Raw genomic sequence first — 24298 nt, 5'->3', positions numbered from 1 at the left:
TAAAATCGCCAAGATCCGTGATCATCTGCTGACTGCCAGGAGCCGACAGAAGAGTTACGCAGATCGTAGGCGAAAGCCTCTCGAATTTCAAGTTGGTGATCTTGTTCTCCTCAAAGTGTCGCCTTGGAAAGGTGTTGTCCGCTTTGGGAAGAAAGGTAAGCTTGCTCCTCGTTATGTTGGTCCATTTAAGATTCTCGCGCGTGTGGGAAAAGTTGCCTACAGACTTGACCTGCCGCCCGCGCTCAGTAATGTGCATCCAACGTTCCATGTATCCAATCTCAAGAAGTGTTTAGCTGACGAGAACCTTCACATTTCACTCGATGAAGTTCAAGTTGATGAATCTATGCATTTCGTTGAGAAGCCTGTTGAGATTATGGATCGCGAGGTTAAGCAAACCAAGCGCAGTCGTATCCCTATCGTGAAAGTTCGTTGGGAGTCCAAGCGCGGAGCCGAGTTTACATGGGAAAGGGAAGATCAAATGAAGATCAAGTACCCGCACCTGTTCTCTGCGCAACCTACTTCGAGATAAATTTCGGGACGAAATTTCTTAAAGTAGGGGAGACTGTGACATCTGCCCTGATCCGACCCGACCCAGGTACCCGTTTCTCTGACCCGATCTCTTTCTTTTATGATTTAATATTTATTTATACTTATATTTTACTTTTAATAATAAAAATATATATTTCCTTCCCGCCTTTTTCTCTCTCTTTCTTTCCGCCGTCCCCTCCCCCTTCCTTCTCTCTTTCCGCCTTCTTTTCCCTCTTGTCGCCGTCCCGCCCTTAAGCCTTGTTTCCCTCAACTCTTTGCTTGTCCTTTGGTTCTTCCCGCCTAAGGATGTCTGCAGCTCCACGCGCCAGACTCCTTACATGGAAGCCTGCGTGAAGACATCTTGTTCCTGCGATGCGTGAAGAGAACTCTTCTCGCAGCGCGCTAAGAATGCATGTTCTTCCCGCAATGCGCTAAGAATGTATGTTCTTCCCGCGATGCGCTTAGAATTCTAGTTCACGCAGCACGCTAAGGATGTGATTCTTCCCGCAGTGCGCTAAGGATTGTTGTGCCAGCCTTCGCGCTCGCGCACTCAGCCTTCCCGCGCTTAACCCTTGTATCTTCTGTTTAAATCTAGCCGTTTGCTTTTGTGTTGTCTTATCTTCTGTGCTGTTGACCTAACCTATCTAATGTCTGAATAGTTACTTTCGGCGCAGCATGCGTACCAACCCCCATTGGTTGGTAGAAAAAGTGACTGACATTATCTTTTGAGATCTGCTTTTGCCATGCTTGACCAGTACCTTTATCTGATCCGCCCATGCTTTTTACTGTTCCCTGTCAGCTTTATCTTGCCCCCTGCAGCTGCCATATCTTTTGATATCTTTACTTTTCAGAACTTTTTACCGTTGATATCTTTTCTTTTACTTTTTGAGATCTTTTCCCCCTTTTTTCTAGGGTTTGTGTCTCCTAGGGTTTTCCTATAAATAATAATAATATTTTCATAACACATCACACACAAACACTTAATCTCTCCTGTTCTCTTGCTCCTTGCTCTCTCTGCCGTCTTCCTCTCTGCCTCCGTCTTCCTCCCTGTTCTGCCCTGCTTTTCCGGTAATATATATATATTATATAATAATTTACTTATTAATTATGCTAACTTATTATCAAGACTTAAAACAGATCGTTAAAACAATAATCTTAATTATAGGTTAACTTTGCTTGTTTAAGAGTTGATTCTTGCATATCTTTCACCGCATCGTTTATCAAGTGAGTTATCTCGTATCTAATCCCTTTTTATTTTAAATGCTTTGGGATGTTCATGTGTTCATACAAAACTTGAGTCTTAAACTGTTTATGAACTTTAGTCGCGCAGTATCCCATGTGTTGAGGACGTAGACTTGGCTGTTTATTTGTATGTGTGGATCATTAACCGTCTTGTCGGTCTATTCCGCAGTTTTCATGGTACCATTAGATGAACACGGGAGAACATTCGTTTATGATTTTCTCTTTTGTTACACTTGCACAGTTAGTCTTGTTTGTGAGCTCAATTGTGAGCACTGGCAGTCTTGTCTCTTAGAGTTGGTCCCGATCAGATTACACCCTTGTTGAAAACCAGACATACACATGTTGCGCGCAGATTTTATTGTTATCTATGTATTGTATTAAACTTGATCTCTCACCAACACGCAAGTGTTTGACGTTTATTTTAACACATGTTCAGGTTTGCAGTAGCTGTTTTGGAGCTTGTGGACACGTAGGACGTTTTTACTTTTGGACCTAGAATTAAAATGTATCAGGACAAGTTAATGATGTTTGAATGTTATAATTTATAATATATTGATTTATGTTTGATTTATGTTCTTTATTTTCCCCGCTGCGCGTGCGCGATAAAATGTGTATAAATAAATATTGACACCAATAGTGTCGCGAGTAATGAAGCAATATGTGGCGCCCCGATGTATAATCCGCCTTTGGTCGGGGTGTTACATTTGTTAGTGAGACCGAGAGGTGATCTAGCTTTCTTGAGTGAACCTTAGTTGTGTCATCCTTAGATACCGGTGTCGTGAGATTCTACAATCCATTAGCTTATTATACCTTCAATAGGATTCTTACATAGGTAGACATTTTCTCCATTGATAAATCTTACTCTCAAAGTTTTGTCTAGTTTTCTTAAGTTAATCTTTTAAGTTAATTAAAGTAAGTTAGGTTAAGTAGTTAATAATAAAAAATCAATTTAAAAAATATTATTCTTAGGTGAGTCTTGTTAGGGTTAAGTATTAAGTACGTTTTCACGTGTCCTTGTGTTCGACACTCGGACTTCCTTAGGTCTATACTATTAGTGATCGATACACTTGCCGGTTGTGTGTGGATTCGTTAGGATTTTCGTTTAATAAATTTAAAGCTCAGTTGTGAGTCATTTAAAAAGGGTATTCATTAAACACACATCATATCTATATGTTCAAACTTATGAATTTCTCACCAACCTTTGTGTTGACAAACTTTATTTTATGAAATGTTACAGGTTTGCATCTAGGTTGATTATGGAGTTTGGAGAAGAAAACGACACAAATACCTTTAGGATATTTGCAAAAATGAACAATATTTGAATTGCTATATTATATTGTATTTGTCTTATGAATATTGTTATGTGACATTTTCGATGTTGTGATATGAAACGAGTTTGTTAAATATTGTCGTTTTAATTAGTGTCATGTTCTTATGGGCAATCGTTACACCTCGGCATGTTCCGCCGCCTTTGGTCGGGTGTGACAAATGGGTGTGACATTGTGTGTCTTAAGCGAGTAAAAATCGTATCGGTTCGGTTTCCGTCTCACAACAAGTTTATAGATGGATTCCACATACAACTAAAAAGTCTACAAATGAAAATATTTAAGTTCTACAACTAAAAAGTCAACAACAAGCCTTTTTAACAAAAGTTTGGTTTGGTTCGGTTTCCATCTCACAATGAGTTCATAGATGGTCTCCACATACCCAGACTTGTATATGTGACTAACAAACTAAAATGCAGAAGTTAAGCATGGTTAGTAAGCAATAATAAAGTTAGATAAGTATGTATATATATATATATATATATATATATATATATATATATATATCAATAACACGAAGTTATCCATGAAGCCTTGCCTTACTAGGTCCGAAACCTCACCGACCGGAGCCGGAGAAGTAACTACCAAAGGTAACAAGGAGTATTATATTATGTTGTGCCACCATAAACAAGTGTTAATAAGGTTAGATAAACAAATTAGAATGAAAGATTTAACTCAGTTTGACTTTTAGAAGTCAAACACTCAAGAACAACTAATAAATAACCTTTGAATCTTCGATGTTTTGAGAGAGAAATGAGAAATGTTAGCAGGGAATTATGTATGAGAATAGTGGTGTATATACAGGGGAAGGGGTTGGGTCAAAGATAAGTGTTTATATCAAGAGGTTGCATGAAAATGAATCAAAATAAGGCATAAAATAACAAAAATACGCAGCTGCTGGTCAGAGCAGGTCGCGATACCCGACCAGGACACCCCTCCCCCATCGCGTAGCATGATGGGGTACCTGATGGTTATTTTCAGCTTTTCAAATTTGGCAGAAATGGTCCCCGAGGTTCGTTTTAAGTGGTTTTTACGCGTTTTAAAGGCCGAAATGAATGTTTTCAAGACCCAACAAGTGTGAAACCATATTGTAACATAAAATCCATCATTTTGATTATTTCCAAATTGTCGGTTTACAAAACGGGTCGGTTTACAAGATTTAAGTTTACAAAACGAATACTATTCTAGACCTGAAATTGACGAATGTCACACATGCATTTGACCCGAATTCACGGGTATGAGTCTCATCAAGCCCATATATTTCTTAAATGGGTTATAACATCTCATTAAATTAAAAACTAATCTCACCAAATATTTGATAAAAAAATCTATAAAGTAGGGATATACTAAAACTTAATATCTGATTTATTTAAAAAAATATATATTATTTATAATTAAAAAACAAATTTTATAATAAAAAAAATAAACGGGTCTTGGGTCTTATCAAACTCATATAGCTTTTAAACCGGATTATAATATCTCATTTATTTGTGAAACAATTTATCATCAAACCATTAGTATATTATTACCTTTCATACAATAAAAAAATCAAAAAATAAATAAAATTTAGAAACAAATAATATAAAATAACCCCCGTAATACGGGGGATAAAAACTAGTAAATTATTATAAAAAAGAGTACAATATGACGTTAATAAATATAAAACATAAATAAAACTACTCCATCTTGACCCAAGTGTGTTCTACTGTATTGTTTCGTAGTGCCTGGCGAGCCCTTGGCTACGTAAGCTTTTGAACCTCTTCAGTTGTGTTTGAAATTGTGGCGTGTTCCATCATTTAAACTTTCATCGGGAATAATTTGGTTGTTCTTCATGGTCAAGCTCAAAATTTTGCATGGCAATATATTTCAAAACATCTGAAATGAAAAGTTGAAATTGTTGTGTAAGCATTTGTGGAATGCTTATTGGGATATCATCCCACAAGCTAGAGCTCATTTTGAAATGTATGAGTCAATATAACGGGTAGTAAAAGAGAGATGAAGTATAAGAGAGAGTTGTGTGGGAAAATGTTTTTATAAGTTTATTTATAACGGGAAGAAAGTAGCCTAGGATAAAGAAAATTTCTCTAGGTTTTAGTTATTGTTTGATTTTTAAATTTATTTTTGTTTATTTAAAATACTACTAGAGTCAAAATAAACAAAGAAAAGTTTGAAATGGTTGGAGGACGCCTACCAAACCTATCTGCTCACACACATTTGGAAGTGCGACCTCCATCCATCAATCATACCACATCGCCACCCACCTGGCATGCGTTGTAGGTAGTCTAAGTCTAACAAAAGTTAAACTACAAACTTCAAGTTCCAAACAGAATGAAACTAAGATTGTATCTTAAACTAACCGACTTCAACGACTCAATCATTTTCAACAATTTATAAACATTGTGCTCATTAGTAGAGATAAGCAAAGATAACATTACCATGTTTTTAAGAAAATCAAGATCAGTACCGGTATTTACTGAATTATTGCCCACGGTAGTGTTTAACTATACCGTTACTAGAGCATTTTCGGTACATGTGCTAAGTCCGGGAGAAATTCATGAACGGGAAATTCAGGATCTCATTTCCAAAAGGGCTACTAAATTCACAAATGGCAAGATAGTAAAAGGAGCATCTATGTAAGTAAATCACCTACTAGTGGCGACAAACGACAAGTTGCACCAATTGTGTCTGTCGTCATTCATTCAAAGGCGGACTTACCTGCCACACAACTGAATGAATTCTTCAACAAATCCCACCTCCATTATAATAATTGTATTATAAAAATCCCAAATCGTCTATTAATCCTCACCAACCAAAGCCCCATGATCTTTCTAGAGAATCCACAACCTCATTGTTAACCACTAGACTACAAAATAGATGTAGCCATTTGTGACCCACACACACACAATCGACTCAAGAAACAAGATTTGTTTGGGTTTAATATCATATCTTTCTGTTATCTGTTTCTCCCGCTTATGGCTTCTAATGGGTATCTTCCTACCCTCTTTTTTGGTCCTGAACAAGGCTTCAATAGATTACCCAAGGTTAATTGTTTAAGCTTTCTTACTGATTGAATTATGTTCGATTATTCTTCAAGTTTTCTCAATTGGGTATGTTGAATTTGTTCGATTATTGTTCGAATTTTAATTGGGTATGTTGGTTTTGTTCTATTTGACTTCAAATTTCACTTGGGCATGTTGATTTTGTTCAGTTATTCTTCATATTTCAATCGGGTGTGTTGAATATGTTCGATTATTAATCAAAATTTAGTTGGAGGTTATGTTGATTCAACCAATGTTTTAAAAACCGGTTTTTTTACTCGTACCGGATTGAATTAAAAAATGGTACAACCGCTTACCTTGTAATTTGATATTATTGCAACTTCAACTAAAATATAACTCAAAAGCATATGATTTGATAATAAAATATAGGGTTTGGATCAAATACAAATGAAATTAACGTGCTAAACGTGAGAATCAAGTAGAGTTTTTATACATACAAGTAGAGTAATTATGTAATTACTCTACTTGATTCTCACCTTTTGTACGTTAACTTTCCCCATAAAATATAATCCAAAAGGTAATTCGTTATAACAAAACAATACAAAAGCACTTGTTTTTAAAAATTAATACAAAAGTATGCGCGTTTCAATATTAATCGCTAGGTTAAAAGTAATTTTTAAAAAAAAAAGGCCGCAAAATATCAAAAATCTTTTGGGCTATAAACAGATTTGACGGTTTAAACTGAAACTTTAGAAAAAAAACTGTCGGTTTGATGTTCTAGCAAACCGTCCAAAAAAATCGGGCTCAAAATGCCGGCCTAATATGCGAAACCCGGTATTACTGGTTCAACATGCCGGTACGACCCGGTATTTAAAACACGGGATTCAACTGTTTTGTTTGTGTTGATTTTACTGCTTTTGACTTTTAATGAATTCAATTTTGCATTGGTTTGACTTGATGAATATTTCACTTTTTGATTGAATTTTGCATTATTGTGTAAAATTGTTAGACTTGTTGAATTAGGGTAGGATTAGATATTAAGATTGTGGTTTATTTAGTTTTTGACTTTTTGTTAGGTAATTTGGATGTTTTGTTATGACTTATCTATATTAGTTTACACACTTCACTTTCATATTAGCAATTAATTAAATGCATACATAATTATGACTTGAGTTGCTCTATCAAAGTTGGATTTGAGTTCCTGTAAACTCGAAGTCAACGCCTCTTTATGTTTCAAGATTATATTTTTACTTGAATTCAAACTTGATGGATTAGGCACGATTGAACTGAGATCGCTTGATAAGCACTCGGGTCACTTGCAGCCATACTACTTGTACATAGTTGTGTGAAAAAAAATCATATAATTTATGGGAAATGAATGAATTATTGTCTTAGGGAACCATATAATTCGGATCATGTCAAAAGACGTTAAACTTAACATGGTTATTTTTCATGGTTGATTGTTTTCCGAAGGAAAAATCATTTTTACAACATATGTTTTCAATTTGTATATTTGCAAGAATAAATTCTTCAATGTTATGTCCTTATTGCAGGACTCACAACATATTTTGCCTATTCATGGTTTACGGGATGATGTCATACGCTCAAGTCCCCTCAATGTGGGCCCATGGAAGCCGATAAACGAGTTATTCGATAACAAACAAATTGTCATGATTGACCAGACTATTACAAAGCCAGCACTCATTGACATCCAAGGTTCACCAATCTCTCTCTTTTTGAAATTAATTATCTTATTGTTGCAACATTAAATCTTAATAATCAATTTCTAGTGTTTTTGTAAATTACTTGTACTTGTAATTATCTGATTATTAGTTGATATTAGCTGCAACAAAACCAATATCAAATGGTAGAGTAAAATCACTTATTTTTTTCTAATATAATAATAATAATAATTATTATTATTATTATTAGCAGATATATATTAAACATGATATATGTTACTGGTCCTTAATTTTGAAAAATAACACGTATGGTTCCTACTATTTTGAAAGCATAACGCTGATGATCCTTGGAATGGATGCCGCTAGTTTTCCAAAATGTATGTGAAATGACCAAACTACCCTTACTATTGGAAAAAACTTGTAATAAAAACCAAACCCCTAAGCTTTGCATGTCAGTAACAATAATCTTCTAATTTTACAACCCTTCTCGACAGATTGTTGCCCGAACTCGACACTTTTCAACTTCAAGTTTCCAATGTCGGGTTTAATTGAAGTGGAGAAAGATAAGCCGGATCTATTATCACTTTCAGGCCTAACGGCTCTTAAAACCGTGAAAACAGACTGCAAGCCGTATATTGCCGATATTGTTCACATGGATTCTCAGCTTATTTATCAGAACCTAGAACTTGATTCCCGGCAACCATTAATTGATTTTGTTGGTGATTTGGTTCGACATTCTGAAATTACAATTGATGAAGATGGGCATGTGTCATTGAGTGGCACTAGAACTGAGATGAAGGACATACTTTCGATTCTTTCTGAGTTCTATTTGTCAAAGAATTCAACTAATTGGAGGAAGTCGTTGGTACCCCATTTTAATAGGTACGTACGCGGTACATGTACTCCCGTGTGAATGGCAAGTGGCCCGTTGGGTAGAGATACAGTCGAGCTGAGGCCGAGTTTGACTAGGCTCGAGCTCGGCTCGTTTATTATCTATTAATTAATAATTATTTATATAAATTTATAATAATCTTTTTATTTATATTATAAGTATATAAAATACATATAGTTGTGGTCCCTAAAATATGTCCAGATTATGGTTTTGGTCCCTAAAATAAATGGAGGTTAACTTTTCTGTTAATTTTTTCAAGAAAAGAAATGACCAGAATACCCTTAGTCTGAAAAAGGGAAAAATATATAATTCTTCATAAGTTTTGTAAAGAAATAAGCTCTATTTCTAAAACTCAAACTCGAGCTCGCTTAAGCTCGGCTCGATTCGAGCTTTTAGCGAGCCAATCTCAAGTAGCTCACGAGTACACCCCTGTCGTTGGGTAACAAGTCAGACCTGTACTGGTCAAAACAGGTTAGGCCAGGTTGGGCTGACCCATCAACACTATTTTGTCCATTATGTTATACAGAACTTATGTATTAAATAAGAATTCTAAAAAACTTAATTTGTAAAACAATAATCTAACTGTTTTTAGTGAAGTCTAATTCTTTGCCTGTTTTGACCCGCTGGAGATAAAAATAAAAACCAAATTGACCCAGTTTTGGGTAAAATGGTCAAAATGGCCACTTTTGATTCTTGAAAATTGATATTATGTTGTCATAAACAGACTGGATTATGGATCAGCATTGGAGCTTGAAACCGTGATCGTTGCTCCTCTGAAGAGGTATGTCTATTTATTTTATATCATAATACTAGTTTGAGACCCGTGTATTACACGGGCAATTAATGAAAATTTTAATATTTAAACATTAAACAAAATACAATCAATAACACAATTGTCATATATTGTTAATATAATTACAAATTACATTAAAATTACAAGAATTAAAAAATAAAACATTACCCACATATTTTATATATAAGAAAAAATTCCCTTGTACACAACATTTGTTGTTGTATTGGTCTTTATCAGGAATCAGAATCTTTAAGCCACACCTGCTTGTAACTTGACAAGGCGGCATATAGTTGTCCATGTGAGAATACGGGTTCTTTTAAGTACAAACCAACCCTTGATAATGATTGACCTTGGCTTTTGTTTATCGTCATCGCGAAACATACTGCTAGGGGAAATTGTCGTCTTTGAAATTTGTATGCTATTTTGTTGTTTGATGGAGTCAGTGGCGATCTATGGATCAAAACTCTATGACCAATGTTAGTTCCAGAAATAATTTTGGCTTCAACTACATGAGTACCTAAAGATATAATTTGTAGTCGAGTACCGTTACATAAGCCTTCTTTCTGGTTGAGATTTTTAAGGAGCATAACAGGAACACTAACTTTTAGCACCAGTTTGTGGTTTGATAGTCCGGATATTCTTAGACCATTAAGCAGTTCAGGAGAGTATAAAGTTGTATCAACAATATCATTGATATATTCTGAACTGCATATGGTATCTGAACTTAAGTACTCGACTTCATCACCTGGAAAAAACTTGAGCAAACTATCATTAATCTCATCAACAATTTCGTTTGTTGGTGCAAGTATTGCTCTATCCTGAAAGTAATGTTGGTTCTCGTAATTATGTAGAATATCAGGATATACAAAGTCAAAAAGTTTTGATATAAGATCAACTGAATCTTTTATAAGTAGATCTTCAGGTATATCTATCGTTGCAACACCATCATTAGGACCGTCAATATTACCTTCACCTATATCTAAAATCCATTTAGCAAATAATCTAGTTTCCTCAACATCAGATGACGACGTACCCATAGTTAACCTTAGGTTTTTTGTTAATCTCAAGACATTGCATTCACTCCAAATGTAAGAACATAGAGAGGCGTTTACGATGTCATGTCTAGTCGCCTTTTGAATTACAAGTAGTATTTGTCGAAAGTCTACTCCAAATAAAACTTTTCCTCCAAATAGCAAATTAGAAGATAAAACATCTTTTAAAGACCTGTCAAGAGCTTGAAAGCCATGCTTGTGGTGCATTGGAGCTTCGTCCCAAATTATTAATTTGGTTTTTTCTAATAATTGCGCCTCATCTGTTCCTGGATTCATGTAGCAAGTAGAATACTCATTAAGATTTATCGGAATATGCAACCTGGAATGTGCTGTGTCACACCCCGACCAAAGGCGGCGGGACATGCCGGGGTGCAACGATTGCTCATAAGCGCATGACACTATTTAAAGCGACAATATTTAACAAACTCATTTCATTTCACAACATCGAAAATGTCACATAACCAAATATTCATAACTCAAATACAACAAAATATAGTAAATCAAATATTGTTCATTTTTGCTAATATCCTAACGGTATTTGTGATGTTTTCTTCACCGAACTCCATAATCAACCTAGATGCAAACCTGTAACATTACATAAAATAAAGTTTATCAATACAAAGGTTGGTGAGCAATTCATAAGTTTGAACAATAGATATATAGTATGAAAAGCCACAAAACTAGTATACAAAACCATAAATAATAGCTATAAACTTGGATAAATAGTTATCGCTAACAAGTTAGCGACACCCAACTATAAGGGGTTGCCAAATAGTTTAGGATTTTATAGTTATCGTTAATTGCATTACGTTAACGACACCTTGCCATGAGGGGTTGCCAAATGGTCTAGGATTTATAGTTCCACCATCCAAAAGCGATAAACACATAGTCAAATAAGCATAGAACACCAAATCGAGCAATTATTCAAGTAAGGTATACAACAACGTTTGTGGTTTAAGACCCCAAGTATAAAACATTTAGTTTAGATAAGTTGAAATGTCACCCCCAAAATAAAAGATAGAAAACGGGGTATGAAGTTACTCACGTTCAAGTAATAAACTTGAAAGATTGATTATTTGGAGATTTGCCGGAACGACGAGTTTAACGTATGAAGCCTAAATAAAAGAAAGTCTTGGATTTAGAAAGGTTGTCTTGAAGATCTTTAAATAAAATAATTGTTGCAAAAACTAATCAATTAAAGTTTAAGGTTTAAAATGTAACTATTTAAGAATTTACAATAATAACTCTTTTAAAAAATGTAAGTTTGCTCAAAACCGGGTTAAAGTATCTAACCTTAATATTTACTTAACCAATGTTAAGTAATAAGGTGGGGAAAATGCTAAAATGCAAGTTCCATTAGGCTAAAGATACTAAAACGGGTTTTTAACGAGTGTTCGGGTTGTCGGTTCGGGTCTTGACAAATGGTCGAACCCAAAGTCAACTTTCCAAAATATTAATTGTTATGAGATAACTCATTAAAACATACCAACACTTAACCAAGTACGTAGATCTATTGTTTAGAACTAACAACGCACGTTAAGCGAGTGTTCGGTTTTGTCGGTTCAAACTATGTTATGAGATCAAGTTGGATCCAACTATTCCAAGTACTTAAGAAAAATAATTAAAATCAGTTTGTAAACTATTTTTTTTAAAGAAATATACAAGTCTTGATAACTAAAAACACACTTGTGTGTCTTAAGCGAGTAAAAGTCGGTATAGTTCGGTCTCCATCTCACAAATAGTTCATAGATGGTTTCTACATGCCTAAATATCATAGAACTTGTATATTGGTTTATAAATGAAGAAAACTTAAATTTTACAACAAAAAAAGTTAACTACAAGTCTTTTAAGCAAAAGTTTCGGTTTAGTTCGGTTTCCATCTCCCAACGAGTTCATAGATGGATTCCATATGCTTAATATCAAAGAACTTGTAAAAATGATTTTTGAAACTCAAATCTAGCAATAAACATGTTTAAACAACTATTTTAACAAAACTAGTAAACAAAAGTTCGGTTTCCGGTTTGGACTAGTTTCGGTTAAACCGAGGTTAGTCTTATACAAACCCACACCATGGAACTTGTAAATAGGATGAACAAACTAAAGGGTTAGAAGTTAGTCATAAGTGATATGTATAATAAGTTATGTGTGTGTAAATATATATCAAGAACACGAAGTCCTCCATGAAGCCTTGCCTTATGACATTCGAAACTTAACCAACCAAAGTCGGTGAAGTAACAAATAAAGGAAACAAGGGGTGTGTATTATATATATGTTGTACCACCATATTCAAGAGTTAGTAATGTTAGATGAACAAGTTAGAATGAAAGACTATAGTTAGTTTGACTTTATTTTAAAAACTTCAAAAAATACATAAGAAATAACAACCTTGAATCTATGGAGTTTGAGAGAGTTTTTTGGAGATGTAGCAAGAGTAAAATGAAGAAGATGGGTGTGTATATATAGGGAAGGAGTGAAGGGTTGGGTATAAAGATTCTTTTATGGTTTGCATAAAAATGGGTATGTTTAAATGGTCAAACAATGCATAATATAAAAAAAAACAATATTTTATATATTTTGTATATTTTAAATGACAAGATCCAATATTTTATATATTTGAAATGTTCGGGTTACAAACGGGTCGGGTTTACATAACAAAAGTGACCCGAAATTGACGAATGTCACATGCTGTGCGACCTCATGTTAACAATAACGAAGCAATTCCACTTAAAGCAACAGTTAGGACGATTTCACCTTTTGATCTTATGGCAGTTGATAAGGTCTTCCATAAGTACGTTTTACCTGTTCCACCATAACCATATACGAAGAACACACCACCTTTATTCTGTTGAACAACCATCATTATACGATCAAAAACATTTTTTTGCTCATTAGTAATTGAATTAAATAAAGTTTGGAACTCTACTTTTATCAAGTTTTGGTCGTATGACAACTCTTCTTGAATCAAACTATTAGATGCAATAGATATATACTCGGCATCGGGGAAAGGCATGGTTTGACATTTTCTTAAGCTTGAGTTGTTGCGCAGCAAGATTTTTTCAATCTCAAATAAAGTGAGGTTCTTGATTTGATATTCGGTTAGTGATAACTCTGTTAAAATTGAATAAAAAATTAATTTGCTAATATTAATGACTATATACATAGATATAAAGATTGTAAAAATAACTTCCAAAATATTGATACGCGGTGACTTTAAAAGACGTCGCTGGTTGTAAAGAATGTCATCGGAAAGCCATTTCTAAGTATTTATCCAGACATGCTCTGGTCTAGATAATAATAATAATAATAATAATAATAATAATAAATAATCTTTTTTAAAAATCGTATTATTATTTAAAGTTATTGATTTATAATGGAGAGGGCCGATGGAAAAGCATACGCGATGAGAGTTGGGAGAAATTTGGTATCTAGGGTTTGATTGGATAAAAAATCGTATTATTATTAATTTTATGTTAAACACCAAACTTATCATTCATGTTTTAAAATCGTGTATGCATATTATCACATCAAAGTTTATTCCATCAGAACTATTATGCATATTATTAGAATCCAGATAATAAATAATCAATACGCAATAAGCTTAATAATAATAATAATAATAATAATAATAATAATAATAATAGTAATTCCAGAATCCATTTTAAATCGTATGCATAAAGGTGATCACAGAATCCATTTTAAAATTAAAAATCGTATTATTATTAATTCTATGTTAAACACCAAACTTAATGTAAACAGTTGACGAGGTCCATAAGTTACTCAAATTATTAGATTTGTTTCATATAAAACTCTAAGTTAGTTATAGATATTAGTTTGAAAACTAATAGATAACTTCCATATAAAACTCTAAGTTAATTAAGTTATTGATTTATAATTACAATTTTTTTTAAAAATTGTATTATCAATAAGACTAATATTCTAGAAGGTTAAATAAGAATAAAAAAAGTGATTGAAGTAAATAATTCAATTAAAATAATCGATCAATACTCTGGAAGACCATTTTTGCCTAGTCAAGTCTCTTTTACCTTGATTGAGACTATAGAGTGTGACTGGACCAAGAACACCTGCGTTCCATGTCTCAAAATGTGGACCGATGTTCTATAAAACCATATAAAAGAACAATAAGATTAACATGCATTTGTGTGTATGTATTATGAATGTGTATATATACATATAGAGATAATGCATACCGGGTGACCAACAGCAATGCTTAGTAGAAAAATCTTGTTCACACATGATCTTAGATTTACCGGTTTATTAAACGTTAGTTTTGAATTTGCTTGACTTCCATAGACAGTTTCTAAAGAATGGAATATTCTGAATGAGTTATATTACACAACAATTGTTGCACAAAATGGAAAACAAAAACATGGTTTGAATTTGTTTATGTTGTTCAATAATTTGCTTTGTGCATAGCCAAGAAAATACATACAAATTCTTTCTATAATAGGATTTATCAAACTAAAAAGGACAAAGCTCTAGAATAAGAATGCCAAAATAATGACAAAATATTATCTTCAAACTTCTTACCTGATAACTGCCCATTGATGAAAACGTGCAAAGCATGGCCTGCAGGTAAGACTGTAAGTGTAAGCCACTTCCCGATTTTCAAGAACCCCTCATTGGAACCAACCCGGACACTGCATGAAACTGGTCATTTTTAGAATTTGTTACAGGGGTCGGGTGACCTGTAATCGCTTTTTTAACTATATAATGCAACATGCTACATGAAAGTAACAAAAGATTGCACTTACTCTGTCATGTACCACAAATAATCCGAAGAGTCTCTAGTGACATTGAGTTGCTCTAATAGTCCAACAGTCGACTATGTATATTGTCATCATATGTTTCAGTTTCATCATTATATGACCGCCAAGAAAATCATCCTCCCGCTGAAGTCATCTCCATCAATGCAGTTTGTGAACCTACCTATTAAAATCAACCACATTCACACATCATTAATAACAATAAATGCAAACCTTTGACTCAAATATGCATAAAGGTAACTTTCACTTGAAAATGAGGTTTAAACCATTTATAATAATAAAATCTAAATTAAAAATTTGACTTCCGAGTTATTAAGAATAATCATTCTACTCCTTCACTTACGCTTCCCTAGTTCCTTCCTTCAATCATAGTATTAGTTTACGAATACAATTCTAGGCAATATTCTGAGAAAAAGTAACAAACTTTAAATCAAAATATTTGAACATATTATTATTAATTTGCAGTTTAGATGAATGATAATGATAATGGTAATAATAATAATAATAATAATACGGAAAAGTAAGATGAATTAAAAGTATCAGTTGATCTTAACATAATTAAAACATCAGATTAATAATAATAATAATAATAATAATAATAATAATATCAAATACACTTGATCAGTAAAGAGCTAGTTAATACACAAATCTCAAATTGAACATATTAAACCTAAACCTTCAATCAATCTAATATCAAAATTCAATCAAAAGAGTTAATAATAATAATTATATTACCTGGTGAAGATGAGAGAAAGAGATTTAGGGGTTTTGAGGTCCACCGTTGCGTCGTATATGTATATATATGGTAGATATAGTGAGGGGGGGGGGATAGTAATGGTGGCGGTGGTGGCCATGGAGAGGGTCTATTTAGTTGCCGGCACTTGGGTGGTGGTGGAGGCCATGGAGAGGGCCGATGGAAAGGCATACACGATGAGAGTTGGGGAGAAATTTGGTATGTAGGGTTTGATTGGATAAAGGATATGAGGTTTGAATAACAAATAAAATGGGTGGTAATGACCCATGTAAGATCCATATTTAAGAAAATCAATTAAAAAGTATGAGAATGGATGAGAGTGTGACAAGTGGCATATAGTAGTAGGCATTTATTAGAGTAGTAAGATGTGTTGACCAGTCTATTAGGCCTGTAACGTCATTATGCAATTTTTTGACTTATGAGAGGTCAAACGGACTGTTCCTCATACTAAACACATGTTACGGCCAGAGGGCACTTTCAAAATATGACATAATTGTGATAGCTATGTTATACTTTGTCAAAATCTGTGTTGACCAGTCAATTTGACCCATAACAATATTGTCTAACACAGTCCGAGAAAGTCAAACCGAAGTCAACAACAAAGAAGAAAGGGTCCCGTCACAAGACGACAATCCAACACAGAACCAACTACATTCAAGCCTGTGAAAGCCTACTATCAGTAATATACGATAAAAACCGAAACGGGAAATCAGCAATTCCTGTGTTAAGGAAATCAGGCCCCGAGCTACCGAGTCTCCTAACTCAGTTCTCAGCCAGCATTGCAGGAACAGGAATCGCGGTTCTATTTTCGGTTGTATGTAAATTAGCTAGTGGCAGAGTGCCATTTTGTTCATCAAAATTCCTCAACACGGGCCTCGGGCTGGGCCTCGTGTGGCTTTCGTGGGCCGTGAACGGGCTGAGGGATACGATCATGATGATTAATAGGAATTCAAGCAAGAAAAAGGGTTTGAAAGAGGAAGAAATGATGAAGGAATTGGATAGAAGTGTGAAGGAAATATACTTTAGAGCTGCAACAATATTGGCAGTGTTGGTGTTAAGGCTTGCTTAAAGAAGAACAGTGAGCTCATGTGAAGATATATATATGATGGTGTATGTCAATTGGGGTAAAATAGGGGAATTGATGATTAAGCAACTTTGGTCATCTGATTTGGATTTTGGAGTTGATCTTTGTTTGATCAAGTTTTGCATAAAATTTAATATGTGGATGTGTAAATTGCAACAACAATTTTGCGAATCACTGTATTATATTGTGTCGTTATCGGGTCAGATTTTGTGTTATTCGAATTCAAGCGTATTCAAGTTAGAAATCGAAAAATCGATTCAAATTCAGATAGATTTGAACAAAACGAATTATGAGAGAAAAAAAAATTAATGTAAACAGAAATAATTAATATATATAAAACAAATAAAAAGTATATGCATTTAAAAAAATAATAATATGAACTTTATTTGATTTTCCTAATCAAACCAGATAAAGAATCACAAATTTGAATTTGATTCGAAAACCGAATTTACTTAAGGTATTTTGGTTAAATGTACGTAAGGTATTTTGGTTAAATGTAAATAGGGCGTCAACCATGCCGAGTTGACAGCTTGAACCCGAACATGACCAATGCATTTATTCGTGTCATGTCTCTGGTTGAATACAATTTGGTTATGGGGAAAACTGTTTCAGCTAATTCCGCTAACTCGATGTGTGGCAATTTTAGCCCAATGTAGTTGATAAATTCAAGAGTTAATTATACAAGGAGTCCATATGATTTAACCACAGTAACATTTTTGGTGTTCGAGTTTAAAATATTGCACACTTGGTATAAAATGTTTTCAGTTTGTACCAGGGTTTGGGTTATGGCTAAATCTTTGACTTCCGCACACTTGCATGTTCTACATATTCCGTCTAGATCTATAGAAATCTAGCATTCAGCACCTCAGGCTCGATAAGCACCCTACTCTAGTCAATTGAGGGATTTACAAAATCCGTTGAACGTTGGTATTTTTTTTCGATGGCTGCTAAAAATGTCTGTAACATGGCTAGGGTTGGCCGGCAATATTCTGATGGTTGAACGGTTGCACAAGGTGGAGATGAACGATGGTGACTATTCATGTTGCTTTTGACTTGGTTCAATTTATAAAGATAAAAATACAAGATTGATTTGAACGACTGGTTCGATACATATTTACAACTAGCTAAACCCCATGTGCAGCAACCAAGCCACACCTTGTTAACATGTGGCAAAATATTATTTTGATTATTATTTTTTTTGCTTTATAGATAAAAGACTGGCAAAGCAAACCTATATTAACAAGTAACAGGTGGGTTGCTATACCATACAAAAAATCCAAAATAACTAATCAAAGCTGTAGTTGCATAATTAAACTGCTGTGAGTGTAGTTGCAAAATTATGTTTCTTACCTATTCCTGATAACCAAGTGGAGACAAATTTCAAAAAATTAAATAAAAAGCGGCACGTTTATCAGCTTATCACCTTTGAAACTACCCCTGCACCAACTGTCCGACCTCCTTCCCTAAGGGCAAATCTTTGTCCTATAAACCAAACATCAATACGTTTAAGTGCCATTTTTTTATAAAAAATCAGCTCTCTGTAAAATTCAACAAAAAAGCATAAAAAACAATATTTATCAATTATCACGTATAAGAATAACGAAACGAACCTGGTTCAAGAACAACAGGGGTAATAAGTTCAAAAGCAGCAGTGACATTGTCTCCGGGCATAACCATTTTAACATCTTCAGGTAACTCCACTTTCCCAGTAACATCAGCAGTCCTCAAATAGAACTGAGGTCTGTAATTTGAGAAAAAGGCTGTGTGACGCCCGCCTTCATCCTTTGTCAAAACATATATTTCTGCTTCAAATTTGGTGTATGTTTTTACACTATTAGGCTTCGCAATGACCTGTTTAAAACCATCATGCAAACCGATATCAACATGCATTTATATTTATATAATACACACACACACACATGTTCATTACAGAACCAAGTTTAAGTACAGAACCGCAGTAACCTCATAAACAAATGTGCCTACTATCGTTGTAAACAGGACGAGACAATCCACGGTGAGTACGGGCTAGGCGCGTATACAAACCAGAACTAGCCGGCTCGCCTCGTTTATCTCAACAAGTTAAAACATAGAGCTCACTGCTCGGTTCATCAAAAGCTCAAGCTATCACGTGGCTCGTCGTGCACGCTCTTTTATTTTTCAGATTTTGTTTTTTAACATGTGAGCAATGCAGCTTTTTTTTTGTATTTTTTAACTTGCCCAGTTGGACCCATTGAAAATAATATGTAGTCTTAATCAACCCATGGGTCTGTATTAAAAGTTCAAATACACCCATTTTATATGTTTAGGTTACAATTGCCAGGTCAAACAAACAAAAAAATATGGTTTTAGCAATGAATACCATTTCTAAAACAGCTTGTTTTGACCCATACCCATTTCTGACGTGAACCAAAACATGCATTTGACTCAAACCAAAACGACTATATTTAACTAAAACTCGTTCTGACCCGTTACCCTACACAACCCGACCTAACCGTTTTGCCAAGAATAGGATGATAAACCATAAACCAAATTAACATAGAAGCTCAATAAGGGATGCAGAATTAAGTTGTAGCTTGAACAATTTTTAATTACCTGTCCCCGCTGGATATCAGTCCTACTTATGCCACGTAAAAGGAGACCAACGTTATCACCAGCCTGGCAAATAAAGAAAAAAAATATACAATTAGTGTCACATGGAACCTTGGTAAGAAAAAGAATTATCAAAGAACAATCACTTACTTCTCCATGATCTAAACTCTTCTTGAACATCTCAACACCAGTAACTGTTGTTTTTTTAGAACCCTGAAACAAATATAAAATAAAAAGAAATTTATATTAAGCCGTCACTAACACATGCATGATTATTCACAACCAAAGGCAACAAATGATACATTTTACCTGCATTAACCCCATAATCTCAACTTCCTCACCAACTTTAATTGTCCCTTGTTCAACACGTCCAGTGGCCACAGTGCCACGTCCCTTGAACGAGAGAGAAAAAGCAAAAATGTTACAACTTACAAGGTATATCAACTGATTCGGATAAAACTTGAATTAAATAAAACTTTTTTTAATCAATAATACAAATTGTGGCGGTTGGCAGGTTGACGTGTTAAATTGTTAAACCCAAACACAAACCATATTCGTGTAAAAAACCATCGATCCTAGCACGCACACTTAAAATCGCGTAACACACTTATCTAAACGAGTTGGCAGATAACAATCAAGTAGTAAACATGTTAAACGATTTGTCAGTTTGTAGCAAAGTGAGTTAGACAGATCATCAAAAAGGTTGAGTGGGTCAACCTCAACACACACACACACAATTAAAAGTTTGCAACCCATTTAGAATCGGCAGGTAATGATCAAGTCGTCAACGTGTTAATAGGTTTCTGGTCTGTAAAAAATGGGCTGGACGGATCATAAACGACTTAGTTGGTCAACTTGCTTAATTAAACAAGTTCAACAGGTCAACCAAGCACGACTTGTTTAACTAGACAGATCAACACGAACAACGCGCGTTTATTAAATTAGTGGGATATGACAATCCAAAACCTTATTATTTTCTTGCCGGGTTCATGTTGTGTTGAAAATTAACACATAAAAGATCCTAGATACTTTTTATTAAATTAAAAAGATATTGTTGTTACAATAATACTTGTAATCATATTTGACACAGCTAACTATTATCAAATTTGAAAACTGGTAGACAAAACTGTTTCTGGGCATCGAAGCCCAACGAGGCCCAACTAACTACCCACTTTAATAAGGCCTCTTTATGATCATTGAAACATATATGTGCAATGTTGTTTCTTATGTTTATTATAATTTAAAAAAATTATACGGTGCTTTAAATAGATAAGAACTTAATAACATAAAAATTCATAGTTTGAAATCAATGTAAATACCGCAATTGAGAAAACATCTTCAATCGGCATTAAAAATGCCTTCTCTTTTTGCCTTTCAGGCGTAGGTATGTAATCATCTACAGCTTCCATCAATTTCAAAATAGCATTCTTTCCAAGTTCATCGTTAGTGCCCTGTAATGCTGACAAGGCAGAACCTCGTACGATGGGAATTTCATCCCCTGGAAACTTATAAAAGCTAAGAAGCTCTGCCATTATCACAAACATATATGTTTATATGAAAGATATCAAAACCGTCATAAAATAATGAAGTGAACCCTAAATGTGAATAAGTATAAAAGGGACAACGATTAACATTTACCTCGAAGCTCTAGCTCAACGAGTTCTAGTAACTCAGGATCATCAACCGCGTCACATTTGTTCAAAAAGCACACAAGTGATGGCACACCCACCTGTACAGTGACAGAGACATTGATTCTAACTTTTTGAAACTTCAATTAATATCATGCAAAAAGGATACATCAAAATTATCTGAAGATACCCAATCTCTCAACAATCATAAATTTTTAGTGTTTAAATAAACTGAAAAAGTGATCCTGGCTCTGATCATTTAAAGATTAAATGATAAATTTTGGTTAAATAAACTTCATACCAGCTGCAACAAACTGATAATTTAGAATTAAAAAAAAAAGAAAAAAAAACTGGTTTATTTATGGTATAAACATTTTATCCGCATATCTCTTAACAGTTCTTACTTAGATAAAAATTTTATACAGTAGATAAGAAATAAGATATTAATATATTTGATATACGGATCTCTAACAATCTAAAAAATGCCCCTCTGGTCCTTTTCTCATTATTTACTTTAATAATCAAATTTGTTAGCACAACTTTAAACAAAAGAATACGTATTAAAAGTAATTATCTACCTGATTATTCAATAACACACAACGAGTTTTAAAATATAGGTCTAAACACCCCCTAAAAGTCCTAGTTTGGTATCCTCATCGGACAATTTTCCCCATGTTCATATAGAACAAGACTATCATACGGATGCCAAAAAGCTATATAAAATAGAAGCTTAAACACAAATGACTATTAACCATTTAAAAAAAATTATTTCTTTATCAAACATTCACCCGACATAAATTTATCATCTGCCGCAACACAAAATTCAAAAAGTATAACCAGGTGAAACTGAAACAAACCTGACGTGCAAGAAGAATGTGTTCCTTTGTTTGGGGCATGGGCCCATCGGGTGCAGAAACAACTAGAATTCCACCATCCATTTGAGCAGCTCCAGTGATCATGTTCTATATATTATAGCAAATTAAGAAACACGACAACTAAACAAAGCCATATATTTGAAAAACTCACATGACTAAACAAACAAAACTGGTTAAATATAAACCCAACTAAAAAACAAGATGGTCAACTGAGTTACGAAAAGTTCAGCTACGTAACTATTAGGGCAATTTGAGTTTCGTCCCATTCAATAAACACCTAGTTGTTAGTTTCCCAGTAGCTAATAGTTAAAGGTTAAAAATCATTCATCATAGCATAACTTGTAACATAAACCATCTTTTACCAATAAAACTAGTATATAATAAATGTCTTACTTTAACATAATCAGCATGTCCTGGACAATCGACATGAGCATAATGCCTTTTAGCAGTTTCGTATTCAACATGAGCCTGCATAACCAAACAACGAATAAAAAATAAATAACAACGTATAACATTAATTAAATAAGCTGAAAATAAAATAAAACGATACTAAACCGTTGCAATTGTGATTCCTCTCTTTTTCTCTTCAGGAGCCTTATCAATTTCATCAAAGGCTATAGCCTTAGCCTTCCCTTCATCCGCCAACACCTAAAAAACACATAAATTAACAAAACTATATTTACTCCATGAATAAAAACAGAACTTATATCAAAAAATAAGAATACATGAAGTATATGGCAAAATCAAGCAATCAAACCTTTGTAATTGCAGCAGTCAATGTAGTCTTTCCATGATCAACGTGTCCAATTGTTCCAACATTAACATGAGGCTTACTGTCGTAAATATAATACAACAAACATTCAATAACAATTTTATTAACTTCCTACAAAATTACTCAACTTATAGATAACAATAAATTCAGTGTTGATAATGTATTATGAATTCATGATTGGTGGAGACAAGTTAAGTGTATTCATCATTAATATTCATTTCAAGCGACAATAAATCAAAACCTACTTAAATACTACCTCTCTTTAATGTATAACCAAATTAATCTCTAAGCTTAAACCTAACAAGTCTAACATGAAAAGTCAAAATGAAATCAGTAAGCTAATTATTGATTATAAAGCCTAATCAGATTGAAATCAAACGAATAGATATTGAATACATTAATTACAATTTAAATAAACGTAAAACCTAATTATCTTAATTAATATTAACAAGCACATTATCCGTAGAAAGAGCTTACGTTCTGGTGAAAGTGGCCATGGATCTCCACCAGGGATTAGAACTAGCCACGGCGTTATCATTTCCGGAAATCGAAAGAGTAATTGGAATAATACCGGAAGTAGATATGACGGATCCTCGAAGACCAGAGCGTAATTGAGGAGATAGTTTAAATAATCGGCTAGAATTAGAGTTTCTGAAGGCAACAGACGCCATTGATTGAATGGAAGAAGGGGTTTTGGTGGGTTTTACCAAGGATTGATTAATCGATAACTTGTGACTGTAGCAGGGTTAAGGGTTTTGTTTCGGCGTATCGAAATGAAATCAAATGGGCTGGGCTGGGCTGGGCTGGGCTGGGCTGGGCTATAGGCTTTTAAGTTTTAAGCCTAGTTCATAATATCACTTTTTTTTAAGGTTTTTAACTAATTTGTTATAGTTTTGGAAATATTGGTTTGTAACTGAACTTTGGCAATTCGTTCTCTCCAATCAATCTTTGGACTTTGGTGGCCTATGATTGAAATCAATCATGTAAGATGGAACACCGAGAGTAGTGGTGCATAAAACGGTTATTTCAAAACCGGATGGTTTCAAATTTCAAAAAAAGTGTTGATCACAAGGGTGATACAATTATAACTACGAAAAATCCATCACAGGGTTGATTTCTGTATTGCAGTGTTCACCACGGGGATGATTTATGCACTTTACTCTACGATTGAATACAATTTATCATTCGGTTTTAGAGTCTGTTATTCGTGTATTTTTGAACGTCCAACAAACATAGAATTGCCTAGGCATTCCCTACGGGGTGACCCAATAGCAAAAGGCCACCGCCAGCTGCCATAAC

At 34.1% G+C, this 24298-nt stretch overlaps 4 protein-coding genes across 4 annotated transcripts; 2 read left to right on the top strand and 2 right to left on the bottom strand.

The window, feature by feature from the left end:
• Positions 1 to 6067: 6067 nt before the first annotated feature.
• LOC143600225 (uncharacterized) lies at positions 6068 to 9486 on the top strand. The gene is made up of 4 exons (XM_077077975.1): positions 6068 to 6136; positions 7648 to 7810; positions 8271 to 8658; positions 9393 to 9486. The coding sequence occupies exons 1-4, from the start codon at positions 6068 to 6070 to the stop codon at positions 9484 to 9486; spliced, it is 714 nt and encodes a 237-aa protein (XP_076934090.1).
• A 208-nt stretch (positions 9487 to 9694) lies between these two features.
• Positions 9695 to 10498, bottom strand: LOC143600224 (uncharacterized). The gene has a single exon (XM_077077974.1). It carries the CDS (start codon positions 10496 to 10498, stop codon positions 9695 to 9697), a length of 804 nt encoding a protein of 267 aa, XP_076934089.1.
• Positions 10499 to 16131: 5633 nt separating this feature from the next.
• Positions 16132 to 17120, top strand: LOC143600223 (uncharacterized). The gene is made up of 2 exons (XM_077077973.1): positions 16132 to 16218; positions 16623 to 17120. The coding sequence occupies exons 1-2, from the start codon at positions 16132 to 16134 to the stop codon at positions 17118 to 17120; spliced, it is 585 nt and encodes a 194-aa protein (XP_076934088.1).
• A 1343-nt stretch (positions 17121 to 18463) lies between these two features.
• LOC143600227 (elongation factor Tu, mitochondrial-like) lies at positions 18464 to 23749 on the bottom strand. The gene is made up of 12 exons (XM_077077977.1): positions 23477 to 23749; positions 22985 to 23060; positions 22783 to 22875; positions 22621 to 22695; positions 22210 to 22314; positions 21363 to 21453; positions 21044 to 21249; positions 20034 to 20117; positions 19875 to 19937; positions 19728 to 19790; positions 18746 to 18986; positions 18464 to 18617 (listed from the first exon to the last, which is right to left on the bottom strand). Exons 1-12 carry the CDS (start codon positions 23668 to 23670, stop codon positions 18547 to 18549), a joined length of 1362 nt encoding a protein of 453 aa, XP_076934092.1. The 5' UTR covers positions 23671 to 23749; the 3' UTR covers positions 18464 to 18546.
• Positions 23750 to 24298: the final 549 nt, after the last annotated feature.

The sequence above is a fragment of the Bidens hawaiensis genome, unplaced genomic scaffold, assembly GCF_021521415.1.
Source record: "Bidens hawaiensis isolate Kalapana, Puna unplaced genomic scaffold, B.hawaiensis_p1.1 tig00053810_1, whole genome shotgun sequence".
In the NCBI taxonomy this organism is placed as follows: domain Eukaryota; kingdom Viridiplantae; phylum Streptophyta; class Magnoliopsida; order Asterales; family Asteraceae; genus Bidens; species Bidens hawaiensis.
This window is presented reverse-complemented; position numbering and strand designations above follow the sequence as displayed.